At 37.6% G+C, this 20,454-nt stretch overlaps 1 protein-coding gene and 1 pseudogene across 1 annotated transcript; both read left to right on the plus strand.

The window, feature by feature from the left end:
- The first annotated feature begins 3,042 nt into the window (after positions 1-3,042).
- On the plus strand, positions 3,043-5,537 carry LOC135222424 (uncharacterized). Its single transcript, XM_064260510.1, has 3 exons — positions 3,043-3,150; positions 4,630-5,025; positions 5,286-5,537. Exons 1-3 carry the CDS (start codon positions 3,043-3,045, stop codon positions 5,535-5,537), a joined length of 756 nt encoding a protein of 251 aa, XP_064116580.1.
- A 287-nt stretch (positions 5,538-5,824) lies between these two features.
- The window catches only part of LOC135221818 (proline-, glutamic acid- and leucine-rich protein 1-like), a 119,888-nt pseudogene continuing 105,258 nt past the window's right edge, over positions 5,825-20,454 (plus strand).

Here is a 20,454-nt window from a genome sequence, read left to right on the forward strand (position 1 = left end):
TGCGCGGGAAAATCAGCATTTAAGTGCTTTGAGGCATAGGGCAAGAAGACTATTTAAAATCCCCTCCGTTTTTGTCCTGGCACAAGCAAACGTACTTTCAAAACTCTTCTTAATGAGTTTGGAAGTGCAATCCATAGAGCGAAATGACAAACTGGGTTGAACTGAATGATATGCCCATGTTCCTTCAGCGGCTGCCAAATTCTGTTCTTTTTCTCAAATCTGTCCTTCTGTAGTAGGAATGTGGTCACCGACTTGCTAGATGAGGCGGATGCATCGGCACGCTTATGTCTATCGGTCTTTATGTGACATTCAATATCATATTTTCCACCATTCGCTATCGAAAAAGATGATGTGCACTTCATGCATTTGACATCATTTCACTTTTTGTTTTCTTTATGAAAGGATATTCTTATTCTAAGTCTTTGTTGACATGATAACCGTAATATAAGTACTACAACTTATGTCAAGGGCTGGTTGCGTACTAGCCGGGCCAATACATTATCAACACAGACATTGGGCAATTGTAGGATCAGTTGTTCACTGTATCATACGAGTACAGAACGCACATTAGTTCCCTTCTTCTTCCATTTGTTTAAAGAAAACGAAGCATCATGCGGTGCATGAGTCAGTGTGAGAAACCATACAGATTTGTTAGAAGAAAAAAAAAATCAACAATTTATATAACTAAATACATATGCAATGGCAGGGGGGACAAATGTGGGACATAGGCTGAAAGGGGGACATTAGGGCGTCCCCGCAAGACCGCAACTTTTTTGGGGATAGAGTCAAAAAGAGGGACTGTCCCGTATAGTCGCCCTAGTGATGATATAAAGGTTGCTGTTCGTAATAAATTGTCAGCGATAAAATAGTGTGCTTTTCGGAATAATTTAATATGAAAATATGTACATATCTTTTAAGAAAGGAATAGTAAGGTTATGTAGTAATTAAATTTAACCCAATAAGTAACGTAATATTTACATAGAACATCATGTACCATGAATATCTGTAATCGAGGGTACTCCTCACTTATTTTTCAATAAACTGATAAAACACTGATACATTTCTCCGATTTCACTCAGTGTTGATCGTGAAGAGTCAGCATGTTTTTTTAATTAACACTAGGAAACGAAGAATGGAAGACGTCTGATATACTATAGTCATTGAAATCCTGATATATAAAGAAAAACTGCTATTACTTGATTACTTACCGTCTTTAGAGTGCAAGAACTAAGCATAGTATTTGTTCATGCAAATTCATTTATTTTACCTGATTGACAGGTTCTAAGAACTTAGAACTATTCAACCTCGTCTGTTGTTCTTGCGTTAAGTTATTAGCGATTCAGATCTCCAGGCAATAAAGGGCACTTCATATTCTCATTCTTCCATCTTTCCAACCTCCTAACAATTGATTCATAGTGCAACTGCTTTGAGGTTTTCCCTCCTGTCACACCGCGAACCTTTTACTGTCAATTTCCGTTTCGGCACTGAATGACTTCATATAGTCCCAGTGTTTGGCCTTTGACCTAAATTCAATATTCAATTCAACTTTCGCACTGGTAGAAAAAGGACTATGATTTATTTTAACACCTTCGGTCACAGATACAAACGAAAATGGCATCAACAGAAGTATTCCAATAAAACTTTCAGGAAGTTTGTACGACGTAATAGCTGCAATTTGCAATATTTGTAAATGGTAATATCAACGCAACTTGTTTTAGGTCATTTATGCTTCCTTTACTATACTACCACTGTCATCTATCTACTGCCAAAAATTTAGGTCTCTTGCTTGTCACTTTCTCAATTGTTGAGCTGAATGGGAAATGGATAATAGAAAAATAGCAAAACCGTGGAAGCCTGGGCTATATTCAGAAAATGTTTGAAGTGAAGAAGGGCTTATTCAAAAGAAGTAAATTAAGAAGAATCTTGATTTTGTTCATATATATATTCTGCGCAAAGAACCGAAAATTACGTAATAAACGAATGTAAAGTTGTAATGGAAATACATTAATCATATTTATCTTAGATATGAAAGGATTGTCACTGGAAATTATATAGAATCTTTTAAGAAAACAAAATTTCCAAAAGTATGTGATGATAGACGAAAATAAAATATTGATAACTCTTTTCATAGAAATAAAGAAAATTACATTTCAAAAACATCTTCGACAATTCGGAAAAATCGTTAGCTAGGTATAGCATGTATGATGATTGATGGACGCCAAGAACTCAACTATGAAAAATTTTATAATAAAATAATAAAAAAAACGATAAAGCGCAGCTTGACCATATAACTGAGATAAAAGTGGCCAAGAAATAAAAAATTTTCAATGCAATCGACAAGCTGTTATCCAAATATATTTGCCGAAAGACTAAAGAGCGGAAACGAAATGCTTACTTAGCCTACTAATTTTTAAACAGAAGTATAAAAGAATTTTGAATTAGTTCCAAAATAAGTTTAAGATATAGTTAAAAGAATGGCAAACGAAACCAAGACGCAGACAAAAGAAATATTTAGGCATAAAGATAAAATATCTTATCATATAAAATCGTATGAAAAAGTAAACAGTATATAATCATTTCTGTATACATTCATACATTTGTTTGTATGCATATAATCTGCTAACTTTCCCCTTAAATATCTATTTGATCGCAATTCCTTTGTTATTTTCATTAATGTAATCTTGATGTGTGTTCGTGTGCCTTTGGCCAAAACCAACCAGGTTGTTAATGTAATATATCATAGCTTACTATATAATGTACTGTAATTTCCCATTAGAGCTAAACTATAGGTATTTTGCTTTAGTCAATGAGAAGTTCTATGAAAATTTCGAGATGGTAATTGATGAAGACAAAAATTAATTGGATATCCCGGACCATAACATAATTACCATTAACTTGACATTCAAAGGAAATTACAAGAATCTCAACAAAGGTAAATGGGAGGAAGTAACATACTTCAAAACAGATGAAGGTAACCTAAATGACTGTATTCAAAAACTTGAAGAGATCCTAATAGATAAAGACATAAACAGAATCTCAGCAATGGACTTATCAATAAAAGAAGTAGCAGAAGACAAGCTAGTGAGAACATATAGGAGAAAGATGCTAGTAGAGGAAAAAATAGAAGAGCAACCCTGGTTCAATGAAGAAGTAAGAAAAGGTATTATGGAAAGGAAAGAGCTAAATAGGAAGAAAATAAATGAGAGACAATGTCGTAAAGGAAAGTCTAGAGAAGAAATATATGCAAAAGAAAAAAGAAGTGCAGCTATTAATAAAAAGAGATAACAATTTATGAAAAGAAAATAACAGAAGAAATAAGAGGAAACAAAAACAAAGAGCTCTGGGAAAATATTGATAAGTTAAGAAATAAGCAAAAAACAAAAAGAGAAGTTATACATTTATATAATGAACAGGGAAGCAAGCTAAATGAGGCTGAAACAAAGGACGAATTAGTGAATTATTGGGGAACCGTAAACAATAAACACGAAAATAAAATAAAGGAAATCTGGAATGAAGAGAAAAGGATGGACAATGAGAATGAAGTGGCAGAAATAGATAATATCATAAGAATTGGAGACTATAGATTCCCAAAAGTACTAAGAGAACACATGGACCTATTGATGGAATGCAAAAGGAAGATAATGCCAATGCAAGAACCTCTGATAACTGAGGAAAGAGTCATAGCTTGCCTAAGTAAGCTCAAAGCAAAAAAAAGCTGCAGGCCCAGTTGGAATCAAACCAGAGCTTTACAAAGCATTGATGAAGAGCAAAACCTGTATAGAAATATTAGTTAGATGCTACAACAAGGAGCAAGAAATCAAAGAAAAGCCTGAATCTTGGAAGAAATCGAGAACGAAAATGATTGAAAAGAAAAGGAAACCAAGGGCTAAGGATCTAAGGCCAATAGTTTTATTAAATATATCATACAAAGTATTCATGATGCTGATAAAAGACGAAATAGAAGCACACATCAGAATGAATGAAGAAGATCACGAATGCCAAGCAGGATTCACAGGAGGGAGTAGGATTGAAGATAATATCCTTACACTACAATATTGTGTAGAAGAGAGCTATAGGAATAGAAAACCTTTAATAGTAATAGCTATCGATTACAGTAAAGCCTTTGACTCGGTAAAAAGAGAAGTTATGATCGAAGTGATGAAACAGTTCAAAATACATCCAAAAATCATAGAGGCAGTAGCTAATATATACGAAGGGGATATCACACTAATAGACCTAGGGGAAGGAGTTGAACATGAAATAGAAATTACCAGTGGAATTAGGCAAGGGTGTACAGGTTCTACATCACTTTTCAAATTGATGACGTATTTAATAATTAGGAAAATGGAGGAGGAAGGGACAGGATTTGAAAACGAATTAGTAAAGATAGGGACACTTTTCTTCGCTGGCGATGGGTTAGTCTTAGCCGGAAATATAGAAGATGCAAGAATAAATATAAAGATTTTAGTAGATATAGGAAATGAATGTGGGCTAGAAATAAATAAAGAGAAAAACAGCATCATTATTTTCAATATGAAAGAAAAACCAGAAGAGATAGAGGATATAAAAGTGAGGGAGAATGTAACATATTTAGGAATAAAGGTAAACTATTCTAGAAATCTGTTTAAGCTACAGAAAAAGGGAATGATGGACAAAGCACAGAAGTTAGCCAACCTAACCTATTCCGTGATAGAAAAAAGCTGTAACAAAGTTCTTCTAGGTAAAACATTCTGGAAAAATATAGCTCTACCATCAGTCTTATATGGAACCAATGTAGTTAATTTAACAGATACAGAAATAGAAAAATTGCAAAGAATAGAGAATGGGGTTTATAGAAAAATATTAGGAGCATGTAGAAGTACAGTAGTAGCCATATTAAGGGGGGAGATAGGAGCATCTTCTATGAAAAGCAGAATTATGAGTGGAAAGCTAAGTCATGTAAATAATACTATAAATGGACGGAAAGAATTACTGAAGAAAATAATTATAGATATGCAAGAAAAGGAAAGAAAATGGTGGAAAACAGTGGAAAAGTACATGCATAAAATTAAAATCAATTTAAGAAAATGAAAGGAATGTCCAAAACAGAAATAAAGGACAAAGCCAGAATCTGGGACACAGTGAAGTGGAAAGAAGACTTGGAAAATAAAGTGACCGTAAATATATATAAAATGTGGAAAAGAGAAATAAAAGATGAAGAAATTCATGACAATACTATTGGTTCGATACTTCTCTTTAGAGCCAGAACCAACTCTCTACATTTAAATATAACAAAAAGACACCAGAATGGGAACACCTGTTGTCCTTTTTGTCATAATATAGAAGAAGACATATTTCATTTCCTTTTGTATTGTTGTACGTACAGAGAAGAACGCGTTAAAGCAATTGGACTTCAACAACCTTATGAAGAGAATGAAAGTTATATAATTGGAAAATTTTTATTTACAGATCATAATGAAATAAGAAAAGAATCCTTATACATGATGTGGAAAAAAAGAATGAAAGAGCTCAACAATTTAAAAAAAACTCAAGATTAAGAGGCGCCGTTGTAAAGGCATTGCCTCAACCATGACCAACCAACCAACTTAAGATTTCTTCCGAGTATTTCTTGTTAACAGGAGACCGCATGCTTATTTTGATATACGTAATATAATTTTTCAAAAGCAGTTATTTTTCTTGCTTCAATAAATATGTATAATTTCGATATTTCCATTGAAGAGGGTCACTCAGCTAAAGCAGCATGTACACGAAAGATGTCCTACTACTAATACTACTACTACTACTACAACTACTAGGGTTTCATTTTGAAGGAAGAAGAAGAAGGAATCCGAACCGTAAACAAAATACAGTGGGCACATGTTGTAGAGGTGTAAGCATGTTCTGTCAATGATGGAGGTATACTTAAATGTTTGCTCGGGATACAGTAACCAAGAAATAAGGAAATCTGTGAAACTAATACACGAATCCATTGAAAATCATGGATTGTTTCAGAAGGAGGTAAGAAAAACCCGTGACCTAAGGTTGCCATAGACCAGGGTAGGAATCCTAACCTTGGTGTAAAGGTAGGCGAACATAAGGTAAACGACCGAACGGTGACATATCCTATCGGCCACCTCTCTCGGAACGCGGCCACTTCCCGAAAAAGCGCTTGAATTAGTATGCCATTATTTCGTAATTTAGGAGAAAACGCTAACGTCAGGTACCTAGCTAAATGTGTGCCATCAGGGTGGGCCACAACTCTTGACTGATGCGTATGGCAGTGAATTCAAGTATACTTTTTCGGGAAGGTGGCCGCTTCCCGGGATCGGTGGCCGCTATGTCGCCGCGGAATACGTGCTTTGATCTACCAGTAATGTATTCCTAAATAACTGATACCTACTAGGTATCCTGGCCAATGGTTCAAATTTATTGCTCCCTTGTGTGTGTTCAAGTTTTCGGTAATTCTAAGCCCTCATTCTGCGGTAAAGTAGACTATGGCAGTTGACGTTTTCCTGTTATTTTACTTACTGAACAAGAATGTAAAGTAATATTTATTCGGCCAACTGTAATTAAAACGTACTAATTTACCTTTGAAGACTACATGACGGTACAAGGGGTGCGATGTACCGACGTACAGAGTTCAAAGGTAAATAACAGTTTAGTTACAGGCGACCGGCAAAATATTACCTTAAACTCTTGTAAAGTAGTAATATAGGCTAACATACAAATTAAAATATAAGTAGGCTATATATAAATATATACACTACCATCGTACCTTTGGTGACTTTCTCGGCCCTTTATTCTGCATGACAGTGGCAGTTGCAAAGGGCCGCCTATATACACTTTACAATATTCTTGTAATTCACTTCATTTTGTATTCAGGCTGTCGGAGAAGACGATAGAATTTACCAGCTAGTGAAATGGTAAAATTAAACAAAATTTCAGCACTATTCCATTAAAATTGGGATAGTTTTGTTTTTGTAGCACAAAAAAAAGCGGGACAAAATTCACAAAAGCAAAACAAAAAGGGGTGCGGGGCATTTTTCTAACTTAATAAAGGGGGACAGATATTCAAAAAGCGAGACTGTCCCGCCTAAAAGCCGAACTCTAGTCACATAATAAAGTATGATTACCAAACTGGAAAACGGATACAACTAACAGCCGTACCTACAGCAAGTCAAGAGCGCAATATGGCACAACTGACAGAATCTGCCGTACACCCACCACACTATGTTATTTGTACAGTAGGAAGTCTGAAATTGACGCATGCGCAATTCACTGCCGTACCAATATCTATCGCGATCGGGATACGGCTGCCGTACCAATATCCTGTGCCTAAGTAATATGACGTTGAGAGAACGTCGGTTGTCTATATGAAAGGTGTTTTAAGTAAAATTTTCGAGAGCGCCATGTAGGTAAGTAAGCTCCGCGCATGGCTAGACATTCACTAACTTCTGTATAATCAGAAGTTATGCCATTATTTTGTAATTTAGGAGAAAAAATTACCTTGAAAGGAGTGTATAGGTCTTGGTGTGTTGCCTGGATGGGCCACAACTCTTGACTGATGCTCATAGGAGGTCATGGCAGATGATTCGATTACTTTTTCTGGAAGGTGGCCACATTCCAGGAGAGGTGGCCGCTATGTCACAGCCCGGTCATTTGCCCTAATGCTGAATCGATTGTTAGGGTAGGGTGTAAAGTAAATGGAAGAGAAAATGAATGGAAATATAGAGTAAATGAGCGAGCGGCGACATAGTGGCCACCTCTCCTTCCCGAAAAAGTACTTGAATCATCTGCCATGACTGCCCATGAGCATTAGTTAAGAGTTGTGGACCATCCAGGCAACATACCAAGACCTCTACTCTTCTCTCAAAGTAAGAGTTTTTGCCTAAATTATGATACATAGGCAAAATTTCTGATTAAACAGAGGTTGATGAAGGTCTAACTCTTCGCAGTGCTAACTTACCTCCATGACACTCTAGATTTTCACTTAAAACACCTTAAATGTAGATGATTGACGCTATCTCGATGTTTGCTGAGTCACTTGAGTAAACAAACTACACATTTCTGGTTCTAAATCTGCAAAACATTTGTACCCATAGATGCTGGCACAGTTTCCTTACAACAATGGTGAACGATGACACTGTTCGAGATGTGGCCGGAAGCCTAGCAAATTTTCGGGGGTGCCAGTGCACTAGATACCTAGTACCTATTTTTGTATGATTAAAAGTGAAGATTTTGAATACTACTTAGAATGAGAATTTGTGAATATCCAATACTTATAATATCTTATTCCAATTATAATTTAATCTTTCATAATGCATTTTATAAATTCCATTTGCCATAGCATTTCGTGGCCATGCCGTTGGAGGTCACATGATCGCCTGGGCCACAACAAAGATTTATCGGCATAAGAAACTAAAAGGCCCAGATTTGAATTGACCATCAAATCTTGATAGTAGTATAGGGAAGTTAGCATTTAGACCCATATAAATTGATTAAGAAAAACAAGTATATGATGTTATATAAAATACTATGAATATGCTGAGTAACTGTCATTAAATTTTTTGGATAATCAACAAGTATTTTTAGGATACTATTGTATATATTTATATTTTTCACTATTGTATATATTTATATTTTTCTCAATCAAAATAGTATATGGGTCTCAATTTAATTTTCCTCTATTGACGATTTTCTGGCCGTTTCAAAGTCGCCCCCCTTAATTTCTTACAGAGTGAAAACAGACAAGGGTACATTTACATATTTCAACCATAATTATTAAAAATTAAAAAGAAGTCAAAATAGTAGTATGGACTTGAATCAGTGAAAAGTGCTAGCAACAAAATACACAATTTTTGTCATAAGCAGTTCACTAATGTGTCATCTGCTCGCGGATGATTTTGTCAGCCAGATGTACAATAAGGCTGAAAAATTTTTCCCTCCACGGTTTCGCTGTAAACGAATTCTCATGTATTTCAAGTGGAATTTGGATTGAATTAAGAACAAAATTGTATAATTGCAATCAAATAAGCACTTGTGGAGTTAAGTTGTGATGTCAGTAAGCATGAAACCACCAATTACAAGGTATAAATGCATTTCAGTTCAAAACATGACCACGGCAAGATGTCTCATACTTTCACTAGTATAGGGATCAAAATGTCTTTTTTTGCTGATTACAACTACATTCTTTAGTAATATCAATAAACTTTATATACCATACTAGCATATGCAAATTGTTCAAATGAGCGCCGGGAAGGATGTGGCCTTTCTGTGAGGGATGAGTGGCTCACGCCTTGAAGGAATGCCATATTGGATTCAAAACTGCCTTGAACACATATTTTATTAAGACTTCACGTGCTTATTTTAGTTCATATGGTGGTTTCTTATAATCTCATTATGTTGATGAAACTTCTGTCTTTTGAATGGTATGCTTAAAGATTTAATTGTCTTCTTGTTTCACCAATTAAATATTGAGTCAAAAGGTTGTTTTTCTGCAAGCCAACATGCCCCTGCTTGGTCGTTTACCCTAGTAAAAGGAATGAAAGGTGTTGCAAGTAGGGGCTGAAGGGATGCTGCAAAGAACCTTAATTATTGCCTCCAGTGCACTGATGGCACTACCCTTCCTAAAATGGCTGACCATTCTAGATATGGCTTTTGAATATATTAAGGGGTAAAGTAGCCATTGTAAATATTTTTACTTATGCTGTTCTTGGTAGCTCTCCTTTTCAGGACATACCTCTGTGAGTGACCTCTGTGAGTGTTGAATTAAAGCAGTCCTGGCTGATATAAGTTCAGACTATGGTTGACAGTAGAGTGGCTCAGGAAATATGATTTATATGTTTATATCAAGCATTGAAACTGAAGGTGCTCCATGTTACGTATTGTTAAAATTTTAACATGGATGATGGATAACATTTGAAATCAGGCAAGAAAACAGTGCTATTGGATGATGTTGAAAAAAAAAAACATATTAGGACAGCTCAGTTTAATTGTGACTGGTTGAATTTCAACAATAAGCAAACTTTTCAAGAATTATAAGTAAAAGAAAATAGTTAAACTCTAAGTCTAAACTAGAAAGATGAATAATTATAATAGTTTTACAAATGTAAGAAATGCATAACTAGGAGCTTACACTTGATGCACTTTATTTGTAGTAGTGTTATATAGTTCTGTGTTATACAGTAAGTCTATTTCGTTTTACATGTCAGTTGGAAACATAATGAAATTGTGAATGCTGTGGAGTATATACATACATAGTATTGAAATTTTAAGACTTTCAACTGTCTCCAAACTGTGGCTGATAAGAGCTGAGTAAGTATACAGAATTAGTGTGTAGCACCATAAAATTGCTGAGGTATCTTTGGATTTTTCATATAACATGTATTTGAGTGCATTTTAGTCAGTTCTTCATATTTCTTTTCCAGATTCCTAGTGCAGTTGAGTCGCATTTGAAGGAGATCAGTGTTCTTTTGCAAAGTGTTAAAACCAGGTATGTTTTGACAAGACTGCCATTTATTACTTAGGCACTATCTCCAGTACTGTTTTACTTGTATATGTGTTAAATTGCCATTTTAAGTGAAACTGTAAATATAGCTTCATATAGAACAGGTTTAAGAACAAGAAAAATCTTACAATTTTGACATGGGTGTTTGAAAGTATCATTAATTTTGTTGGTCAAACATTGTATTAATTTATTTTTAGTATTCTAAACATGAGATTATATTTTTAAGGCCAGTTTTTTCAATGGTTTCTGTTATTAAAGGTCAAAAGTTACATAAGAGCTTAACCTTGATATACGTACAATAACTGTTCCTACACGATATACAAACCCTTGGTCATAACGGGCCAAGTTTCGTTTATCGGAGCCATATGCTGCCGATGATAGAGTTATGATGACATTAACTGAAACTTGGGCCCATAAATCACTTGAGTTTCTGTTAATGGCAGTTTTCGCTTATCAACACCCTGCCGAGAGCAGAACCCCTGCTGATAACCGGGGACTGCCTGTACAGAAGAATTGGAAAGAACCCCTACAAAATCAATGCAGCTGAAGTAGCAATAACTTTTAACAAGAAATGATTAATAATAATAATAATAATAATAATAATAATGATAATAATAAAAATAGTGTAATACATAGTGATAATAGTGATGTAGCTTAAGGTTTCATATTGCTCGAATGTTTGGATTTTTTTCAAATTTGCTACTTAATGGTTACCATCTAGATTTTAATGTCATAAATACTTTAGTAGTCTCCATAAACTGTAAAGTTCCACCCTTGCTAGGAGTGTCTAACAAAGGCACCCTAAACTGGATCTGTAGTGACCTGTAAAGTAGATGTTGAATGTTTCTCTTGCCTTTCCAGACACCATGGCTTTCAGCTGTTGTTACCGTTGATTCGGCAGGGTTCACCGGTATTGCTTGAGAAACGATGTGACCTCTGGTTTGGTGCTTGCTGTCAGGTAAGAAGCAATAGTATGCATTATTCACTTAATTAGTTTGATAACCTAATTTAAGAAAGTACTTTTAACCCTTTCACTTATGACTCATAAACATTTATATAATGTATGTCTGTTGGCAATGTCAGTGACCTGAGTGATAAACATACGAATGTATATATATTTGTGTATTTGTTCCAAGATGTGTAGCTCTGACAATGTTCAAGGTTGACTGCTCAGCTGAATAATTTTTCTGTACAATGGCATAAAAAGAATATTGCAATACACCCCCTGAACACCTGAATAAGCCCTGGTCACTTACCAGCCCGAACCATCATTTATTAAAAATTTACCAAATCTTTGGTTAAAATAAACGATCAGTGTTGCCAATCTCCTGGCAAACACCCTCGTTACCTAGTTACCAGCCCACCGCTGGTAGCCCTGCCTCACGGGCCAGTCACACCTGCCCTCTCACGTCAATCACTTATCGTTCGCGGTGGAGTACAGATGTATCCACAGCGAACTCCTTTTTGGTCTTGCCTGGCCTTCATTTGCACCTTTGATTTCATTGATTTTGGTGACGAATTACGCATCCCTTTGGATTACGGTTGGATTGCTCTTAATACCTTGTCATCAGACATTGATTCTGCAAAGGAAGAAACAACACAAGCTACGACAACGACTACTGCATTCTAGGCCACGACATCACAGAAAACGACGAGCGGAAAATCAACAACGTATCGTCTTTGCCAACAATGCAAGAAAAGGATGAGTACCCTATGACACGATAGTCATTCCTTATGCGTAAATTGTAGGCCTGTTCAATATAATGTAAAGACCAGATGTTTGGAATGTCAGGAGTGGTCTTTGGACCAGATGTTAGGGTATCTCAAACATAGGAAAGGTCTCGTATTAAGAAGTAAGTGTAGGCAGGAAGAGACTAACGTAGATCAAGATAAAGACTTAGAGACAGTGCTCTTTAAGAGACTTGAGAGTAGGCTGACATCGAGTATGACATCTCTGTTACCGATTTTATGTCAAGATTAAGTGAGGATAGATCGAGCAATAGGGATTCTGAAATTGCTAATCGTTCTTTTCCAGCTCCCCTGCATGTTCCAGAACCAGCCCTAACCGGTGCTGGGGGTTATGGGGATCCGCAAGCCCACAGGGCAGGATCCGCCGTCCCCCCTGGCGCGGAGCAGGCAGTGTTGGCAACAGATTCCCCTTCCCTCGATGTGTAAGTTCTCAGGATGATAAAAACTTAGGTCAGATATAGACGAGTAGGGATAATAGTGTTTAGTTTAGGAAGAGAAGTGCAGGCTTCTTCGGGTCGGTTTTCTATTAAAAGTAGTAGTTTATAGAGGCACAGTGTCCTTAGAGCATCTTTAGGCTTTTTCCTGCTTCGAGTTCCTTGCATCAGAAGCTTTTAGGCCATGGTTGGTCTTTCAGATATGCTCCTTCGTCTTTAAGGTTACTTTCCTCTACTTATACGATACGATAATTGTTAATATCAACTAATTCTCCGTTCAATGCATATTGACTTAGGATATTCAGTATGGAGAGAAATCGAATAAAATTAACTACGGTTAGCCTAGTGTTCACGATGATATATCGTATGCATATTCAGTAGCCTAGCCTAGCCTAAAGTATTCGCTGTACAACATATCGGTAGTTATTTTTATATTGGCTAACGCTGTAGGCTCAAGGCATTCTGACTTCGGATAATTCAGTACTGGTGTAATTGAAAACGAACGAGAATCCGATCTGAGGATAATTAATATGAATGTAATCGAACAGAATGATGATACATATAATTGTATTATATGTATCATCATATTAGCGTAGTATAAACACTAACTCGGCAGTCATTCACGCTGGAATCAGTGGATGACGAATACGGGTTTGCGTCGCCGTATCCATCTCATTCTCTCCTGATTGCCTAAAATGACTAACGTAACAACACTCTCACTTATGCCAAGTTTGTACAAACGTCTTGAAGGAGACGTGTGTTCAACTATGTTGACATTTAACATAGTCAATGAGGTATCTATCTTGGGGCATATAATCAGATGTCAGATATAAGGAATTCGTATGTATGACGTCTTCATACGTTTAACAGACTATTGCCGTCAGTAATTACATTGCGCTTATGTCAATTACAGTTACAAATTATTACCAGTCGTATTATCAAATTACAATGACAACTGAAATTAATATTAGGCCTAATAAATTAATTTAATTGCCTTTAAATATTATTTTATTACTTTTCAATTAAATTACAATTACACTAGCTTGTCGTCAAACAGCACTATTGTAAGGAGGTGTGGCTTAGACAGACAAGGATGCCGGCTAGTCTGTTTTTTTTTCCTTGGCTCCAGATTCAACCATATCACTTGGTCTCGGCTAATGTTTTTGTCCCTAGTTAGCATATTAATGAATATCTGGATACTTAACTTATGGAACGAAGTCATACTGTTCGTCTTACGATGTAATTTAAGACCAAAATTTGACTGATACGTCTCATTGGAAGCTAGTTTTTCCCTCGGGTTAGATGGCGTTAAATTTAGGATTCCGTTCGTTTTTCACTCGTTTTCATAGGTATTATGAACCTTACACTTTATATACTTTATTAATCCTTTGTCTGTGTGAAAACAAAAGTAATGAGCTCTTTCATGCTAGTTTTCTTGTTTCTACCACGGCTGCGTTTGAATTCATACAAAAGCTTGGGACTTCTGTCCAGGTTGCTGATGCACGTAATTCCTGCCTTATTACTTCAGCTGCATTTATAACATGAATACAGTAATTACCGTCGCACGCGGATGAATACAATAACGGATGTTGCTATTGGATTCGATTACTGTCACACGCTGATCAATACAATAAAGTGATGTTGTTATAGGAGTCGATCGCATTAGTAACAAGTTCTTGTTCGGTTGTTCATAGCTGTACGGAGTTATACGAGTATATTATCGTTAAGATAATACCCTTTTAACTTAGAAGAGGGTGCAATTTACGGAGGTGGAGATGTTAGACGATTGTTTAATTTTCTCTCTCTCTCTCTCTCTCTCTCTCTCTCTCTCTCTACTCTCTCTCTCTCTCTCTCTCTTATCTCTCTCTCTTCCCTGATTTTATTATTTCCTCTTTATCCTGAGAACCGATTCTTCTCTCGTCTTTCTCGTCTGCGTCTCTCTCTCTCTTACTATCTCTCTCTCTCTCTCTTCTTCTTCTCACTTTTCTGATTTCATATTCTCTCATCCTATTTTCCACGCTCTCCTAACACTGGAACTCATTGTGCAACAGAGGTTTTTCTTCCTGTCACACCCTTTCAAACTTTGTCAATTTCCCTTCAGCGCTGACTGACCTCATAGGTCCCAATACTCGGCCTTTGGCCTAAATTCTATTTTTAAACCAACAATCTTGCTGTCTGAGTTAGTATTAGAGTAGGGAGCGAATATTAGGAATATGTATAAGGTATTCATGATATGATATATCACGAGAGGATTTTAAGTATTAGGACAGATAGGAAAGAACATGTCTGGGTCTATCTGAGGGTATTCTTCCAAGTGCCAACCAGGCAGAGTACAGACAGGCAGGTACAACACTACAAGAGAGGACATCACTGACATCACTACGATCGATGACACCGTCGCAGACGCACCGATGGACATGGTTGTCTCCTCCGTACATGAGAGGCCTAAGGCCACATGGGAGGTCTTCAGTTTCCCTCCATACATGAGAGGCCGAGAGCCACATGGGAGGTCTTCAGATTCCCTCCATACATGAGAGGCCGAGAGCCACATGGGAGGTCTTCAGATTCCCTCCATACATGAAAGGCCGAGAGCCATCATGGGGGGTCTTCAGTTTTTCCTCTACTCAGGTGAGGCACATAGCCAGGCTGAGAGGAAACAGGTTTGTATCCCTCCCGCACTCAATGAGTTTTGACCTTAGGGTAGAGGTGCAGGGAGTTTTTCCCTCCACATATGGGAGGCCTAGAAGGCCACACATGGGAGATTAGTTTGGACGAGTGACAAATGAACTTGAGACTGACCCGCGTACTCAATTATATTGACTGACAACTGGTACAGTGGAGGGCCGGGTAGATTTGATTCCCCACCTCCAAATTAATGTTGTTAATCGGGCTTATTCAGGTGTTCAGGGGGTGTATTGCAATATGAAGTTTTTATTGTAAAAATAATATTGTAATACCTACCTGAACACCTGAATGATTCCCACCCCCTTCCCCTCTCATACAGAGTTATTGAGTTATGATTGACGTGAGAGGGCAGGTGTGACCGGCCCGTGAGGCAGGGCTACCAGCGGTGGGCTGGTAACTAGGTAACGAGGGTGTTTGCCAGGAGATTGGCAACACTGATCGTTTATTTTAACCAAAGATTTGGTAAATTTTTAATAAATGATGGTTCGGGCTGGTAAGTGACCAGGGCTTATTCAGGTGTTCAGGTAGGTATTACAATATTAGTTTTACAATAAAAACTTCATTTTCCAAAATAACTTTTATTTAGGTTGAATAATGAGTAGAAACTGAGATAGTACAAGAAAATGTTGCAGTTTTCCCTAAGAAAACAACAAAAGATTTGGATAAAGTCAGTTTTTTATCCTTAGTACACCCGGGTAAATTACCTAGTTATTGCATTGCAAAAAGTAGTAAATATAGAAATTAAAATATGAAAAAAAATTGACAAAGTAGCTTTACATTTTCTGTAAGAAAAGTGCTAGTCGTCATATGACATGAGCAAAAAATGTTTACACCTTTTTAGTTTAAAGACTTGTAGCTCTGACAGTTTTTAAGGTAGAATGCTCAGTTTTCTTTCATTTTGCAGCTGAATGATTGTTGTATACAATGGCATAAATTCCCCCCAAAATAACTTTATGTAAGGAAAATAATGAGTAGAAATTGAAAGATATGTAAACAATTTTCTGTTTTTCCCAAGAAATAATTGTGGTAAAGTTGAAAATTCATAGGATACCCAGATAAATTACCTAGTTACTGAAATGCAAAAAGTTGTAATAATAGCAAGGGAAATATAAAAAAAAAAAAGGAATGGCAAAGTAGCTTTGCGTTTTCTGTAAGAAAATTGCAAATCACCCATTTGATATATGTATCTCTAGATTGATCCTCAGATGTCTCGTCACACACTCGACCACTCAAGGAAAGTGTCATTGGGTCCTGTCAAATCTCCCTTGGGAGAACTTGAGGGTTTTCTTTAGATACAAATACCCTCAATTTTTATCAGCAGAAATCCTTTCACTGATTCGTCAGCACATTAATCTCAGGAATAGGACTGTGTTTTCCTGTGAATAATCTTCACTGCTCGAGGCCCATGCTCTTCCAGGACAGACAAGGGTTTTTGTAATGGAGCCACATTCCTTGCAAGGGCATTCTTGATTAGTTGAATACATTTTCTCAAGACAAGATGTTCATTCCGAGTTTCGAGATGCCCCTCTGCTGCTGTGAGAGGAGCAATTCTTCTTTAAAAATCTCAGGTCTCACTCTGTTTTCTCGTTGCCACAAATGATTTTCCCTCTTGCAACAAGAGATGGCAAGCGTGGAGGACACCGCTATGGTTTCCCTTCAGGCAGTCCTTGAGATTTCCATCCCTGCCCAGCACCAGTCAGTAACCTGTGGGTAATTCTGGTGCTAAGAAAAGCGACATTGTCCTAATTTGGATCTCCAATTTTGTAAGTCCCGAGTCGTTTTGACCTTTAGGAACGAAACTTTTTCAGTTCTGCCTCTCTCTTTGGGAGTGGTGGATAATGTGGAAGTTAAGGAATGTGCCAAGGCATCTGCCTGGCAAGGTCTAAAGGCTCAGGCTGCAAAGGATATTCTTGAAATAGCCAGCCTTCTTTCTCTTCTGAGAGAGTGCACATACATGTTTCTCTTTTAACCTTTCTAATGGGGAAGAAGGCTGAAGGAAAGACATAGAAAGAGCACTTGTACAGGCATTCACATATTGCTGGTACTAGAAAGAAGAGTTGTATGTTGAGTCTCTGGAGTTGACATGACATACCTGAGACCCTGTAGTAGGTATCCATCAGGAGGAGCACCTGTTTTATTCTGGATCTCGGCTGTCTCCTTTAGAAATTCCATCTCTCCTGTGTTATTGTCTCAGAAACAGCCAATTTGGCTAAAAGCTAGTTGTCTTCGGTACCCTGTTGTTGCCATAGAAGCCTCCCTTTGGGACAGCTTTGCCTTTGCTTTCTTCATTAGAGAATGAAGGGGGTCTACTTCCAGTCCTTAATCCTTTTCCTCTCTCAAATGATGAGTTAGGAACTAGGCTGGTGCTCGATCATCAGGAGCCTTTAAATATACTTGTATATTCTCCTCGCGAAATGCGTCTGTTATCAGATGCACAGACCGAGTAATAGGCACATACCTGTAGGACCATTGTCTTCAGGTGTGTGACCGAGATGATAAGTACCTCGTCATCAATATTCTAAAACTCAAGGCATCCTTTCAGGCCTCCCGAGAGTTTCTGGATTTGATTTTTAGGCACCAAGTGGTGTTAAGCAACAACACCACACTAGTGGCATTTATCACAAAACAAGAGGGTTTCATTTCCCTCCTAATGCGGTTAACATGCCGGTGCTCGAGGCTAACTGTTGTGCACTTGATAGCTCTGTCAGCCAAACACATTTCAAGATGAAATATACTAGCAAGTAACTTGGCCTCCGTAGTTGAGTGAGGGGCAGGGTACTGCTATGTTACGGAGAAATTATTTTTTCTTAGTATTGTTTCTCCTTAGTCGGGTGTTAATTACTAATGAGGAACCTTTCTGTCTGGCCATACAGAGACCTAGGTCTCTTGGTGGTATTTAGCTCTCATTTACGGCTCCTGCCTCATGCTCCTCACACGCCCTTGCAAGACTCATCAGTCAAGAGATATGTCTCAGTAGACTCCTTATCATCTTTCTGTTTACCTCCGTTACAACAGAAGTCTGTATGTCTTCTGCTCCATTGCACCTGACCCATGGGCCACTGCAATGACTCAGAATGACTTTTCAGACGAACTCGACAGTTTTTGTTTTCTCTACATTTTTCTTAAGTTGTAAGGTGTTCAACAAAAATTGATCACCTCGAGTTGACCTGCCAAGATTTTCCAACTTTCCTTCCAAGCATAGGCTATCTTGCCGAGTAACAACAGAAATAACTGAATAACTCTTTCAGTCCTCCGTAACATTACAGGGATTGGAGCTGTCTTTGCTGGTTGGTGTCCTTGATGGGACTTTTTCTCTGTTGAGAATCACGAGTTACTTCTCTCCTAATTAATTCTGAAAGATATAGGTCCACATTTGCCCTAGTCTTTCACACAAGTAGTAGTAGTAGTAGTAGTATTGTTTCTCCTCAGTCGAGATTCACTACAGTTGAGAAATTTCTCTGCCTTGCCATCACAAGGACCTCAGGTCTCTAGATGGCATTTGACTTTCGTTTAGGGCACTCACACCTTTGCGAGAATTATCAGACAGAGTTTTGGTTTTTAAGACTGCATCTCTTCTCTCTCTGGCATTGGCAAAGAGGTTAGACGATTTATATGGATCTTCTTCATATCACCCTTCAAAAGACAGGTATCATGTCTTGATTTCATTTCAGATGTTGTAATGAACTCTGAATCATTTGGCATTTGTTGACAGGTTCGGGTCTTTTATGATCCCCTACGCTTTTGACTTTGTAATCGATGATCCAGATCAATCATTACTTTGTCCTAATAGCATGTTGCTACACCTTTGGAAGACTTGACATCCTTGACATGGATGTTGATAACCTTTCTCCAATACTGACTCACCAAGGGAGAAGTGCCTAAGGACGTGTCTTTCTCCTGGTTTTGCGAGATCAGTAGGAGTTTCTCTGCAGCTGGCAACGGTGTCACCTGTACGCTTTTTCTGAGATCGCACAGTACAGTGGGTTAGTTCTTTCCTCCCATTCCAAAGAATAGGTTGGATTGAAAGATAGACGTGGACTACATTTATTTCTCTCTGCCATTGGGTCTTTGCCCACAAGTCCATGGAACCCTGTTTTCCTTGGACCTGTGGTGGATGCTCAACAAGTTTTTCCTTACGTAACTCCTTTAAGAGGACAAGTTGTATCTCACCTAAGGTGTGAAAATGACTGGCCTGGCCTGACCTCTCCTCTTCCTCCCTTGTTCTTCTACTTCTCTTCTTTCGGGTTGAGAATAGGACTCAAACTTACATTTGCTGGACTGACATTTGATGCGGTAAGTCTACACTTCAAGCTTCCTTTCTATTTATCTTATTAGAATCATAGAAGCAATCCTGCTCCTTCCTCTAGGAAGGGGAAGAAGGAGAATCTGGCAATAAGGCAAACCCTTCTCGGATCTTTGCCTTAATGCCTCCGACTCTTAATATTCTTCCCAGCCTTTTTCATATGAGCATTAATTCCTCACTCATTCGAAAAGGCCCAAAAAAACTTACTCTCAATCATGCAGTTCTTATACGCTGATGAAATTTTCAGGGTCACTCGTGCTTGCTCTTTTGACTGGGCTGAGTAGCCCGGGTATGCTAAACTCCAGTCAGTTCAAGAGAGTGAGTCTTCCTACTGTAAAGGACCGAGGGTTTGTATATTGTGTAGGAACAAATCACAATTTTTAAAAGTAAATTGTATTTTTCCTAAAAATACAAACCTTTACACTGATGCCCCCCTCTTGCCACCCCTCAATCTGAAACCTGGGCCAAAAGAGAAAGTGGAATGTTTACATCCAGGCAGACAGGTCTCCCTGCCTACCATATGGTAGTTACTGCCTAACTACCTTGTTCAAGAGTTTTAACAACCATGTTCCAGCTTTGCTGTAAGCAATTCCTGTTGTAAAGGTCCTCATGTTTGTTTAGTTAGGAAAAATACAATTTTCTTTTAAAAATTATGATATTGTTTCATAGGCCTGCTTATATGGTTAGGGTAATGTGACAGTTGTGATGATATCAGGATAACTATCAATTTGATTTAATTAATTTACTTATTTCATGTTTTTCATTCAGGCTATTACCTCACTGTGTGGATCAGCAGA

Source organism: Macrobrachium nipponense, chromosome 3, assembly GCF_015104395.2.
Source record: "Macrobrachium nipponense isolate FS-2020 chromosome 3, ASM1510439v2, whole genome shotgun sequence".
NCBI lineage: Eukaryota > Metazoa > Arthropoda > Malacostraca > Decapoda > Palaemonidae > Macrobrachium > Macrobrachium nipponense.

Coding starts and splice junctions, on each gene's coding strand:
- LOC135222424 (XM_064260510.1), top strand. CDS start 3,043: ATGGACTTATCAATAAAAGAAGTAGCAGAAGACAAGCTAGTGAGAACA. Junction 3,151..4,629: donor AACCCTGGTTCAATGAAGAA/GTAAGAAAAGGT, acceptor AATCTGTTTAAG/CTACAGAAAAAGGGAATGAT. Junction 5,026..5,285: donor AAAGAAAATGGTGGAAAACA/GTGGAAAAGTAC, acceptor AAAAGACACCAG/AATGGGAACACCTGTTGTCC.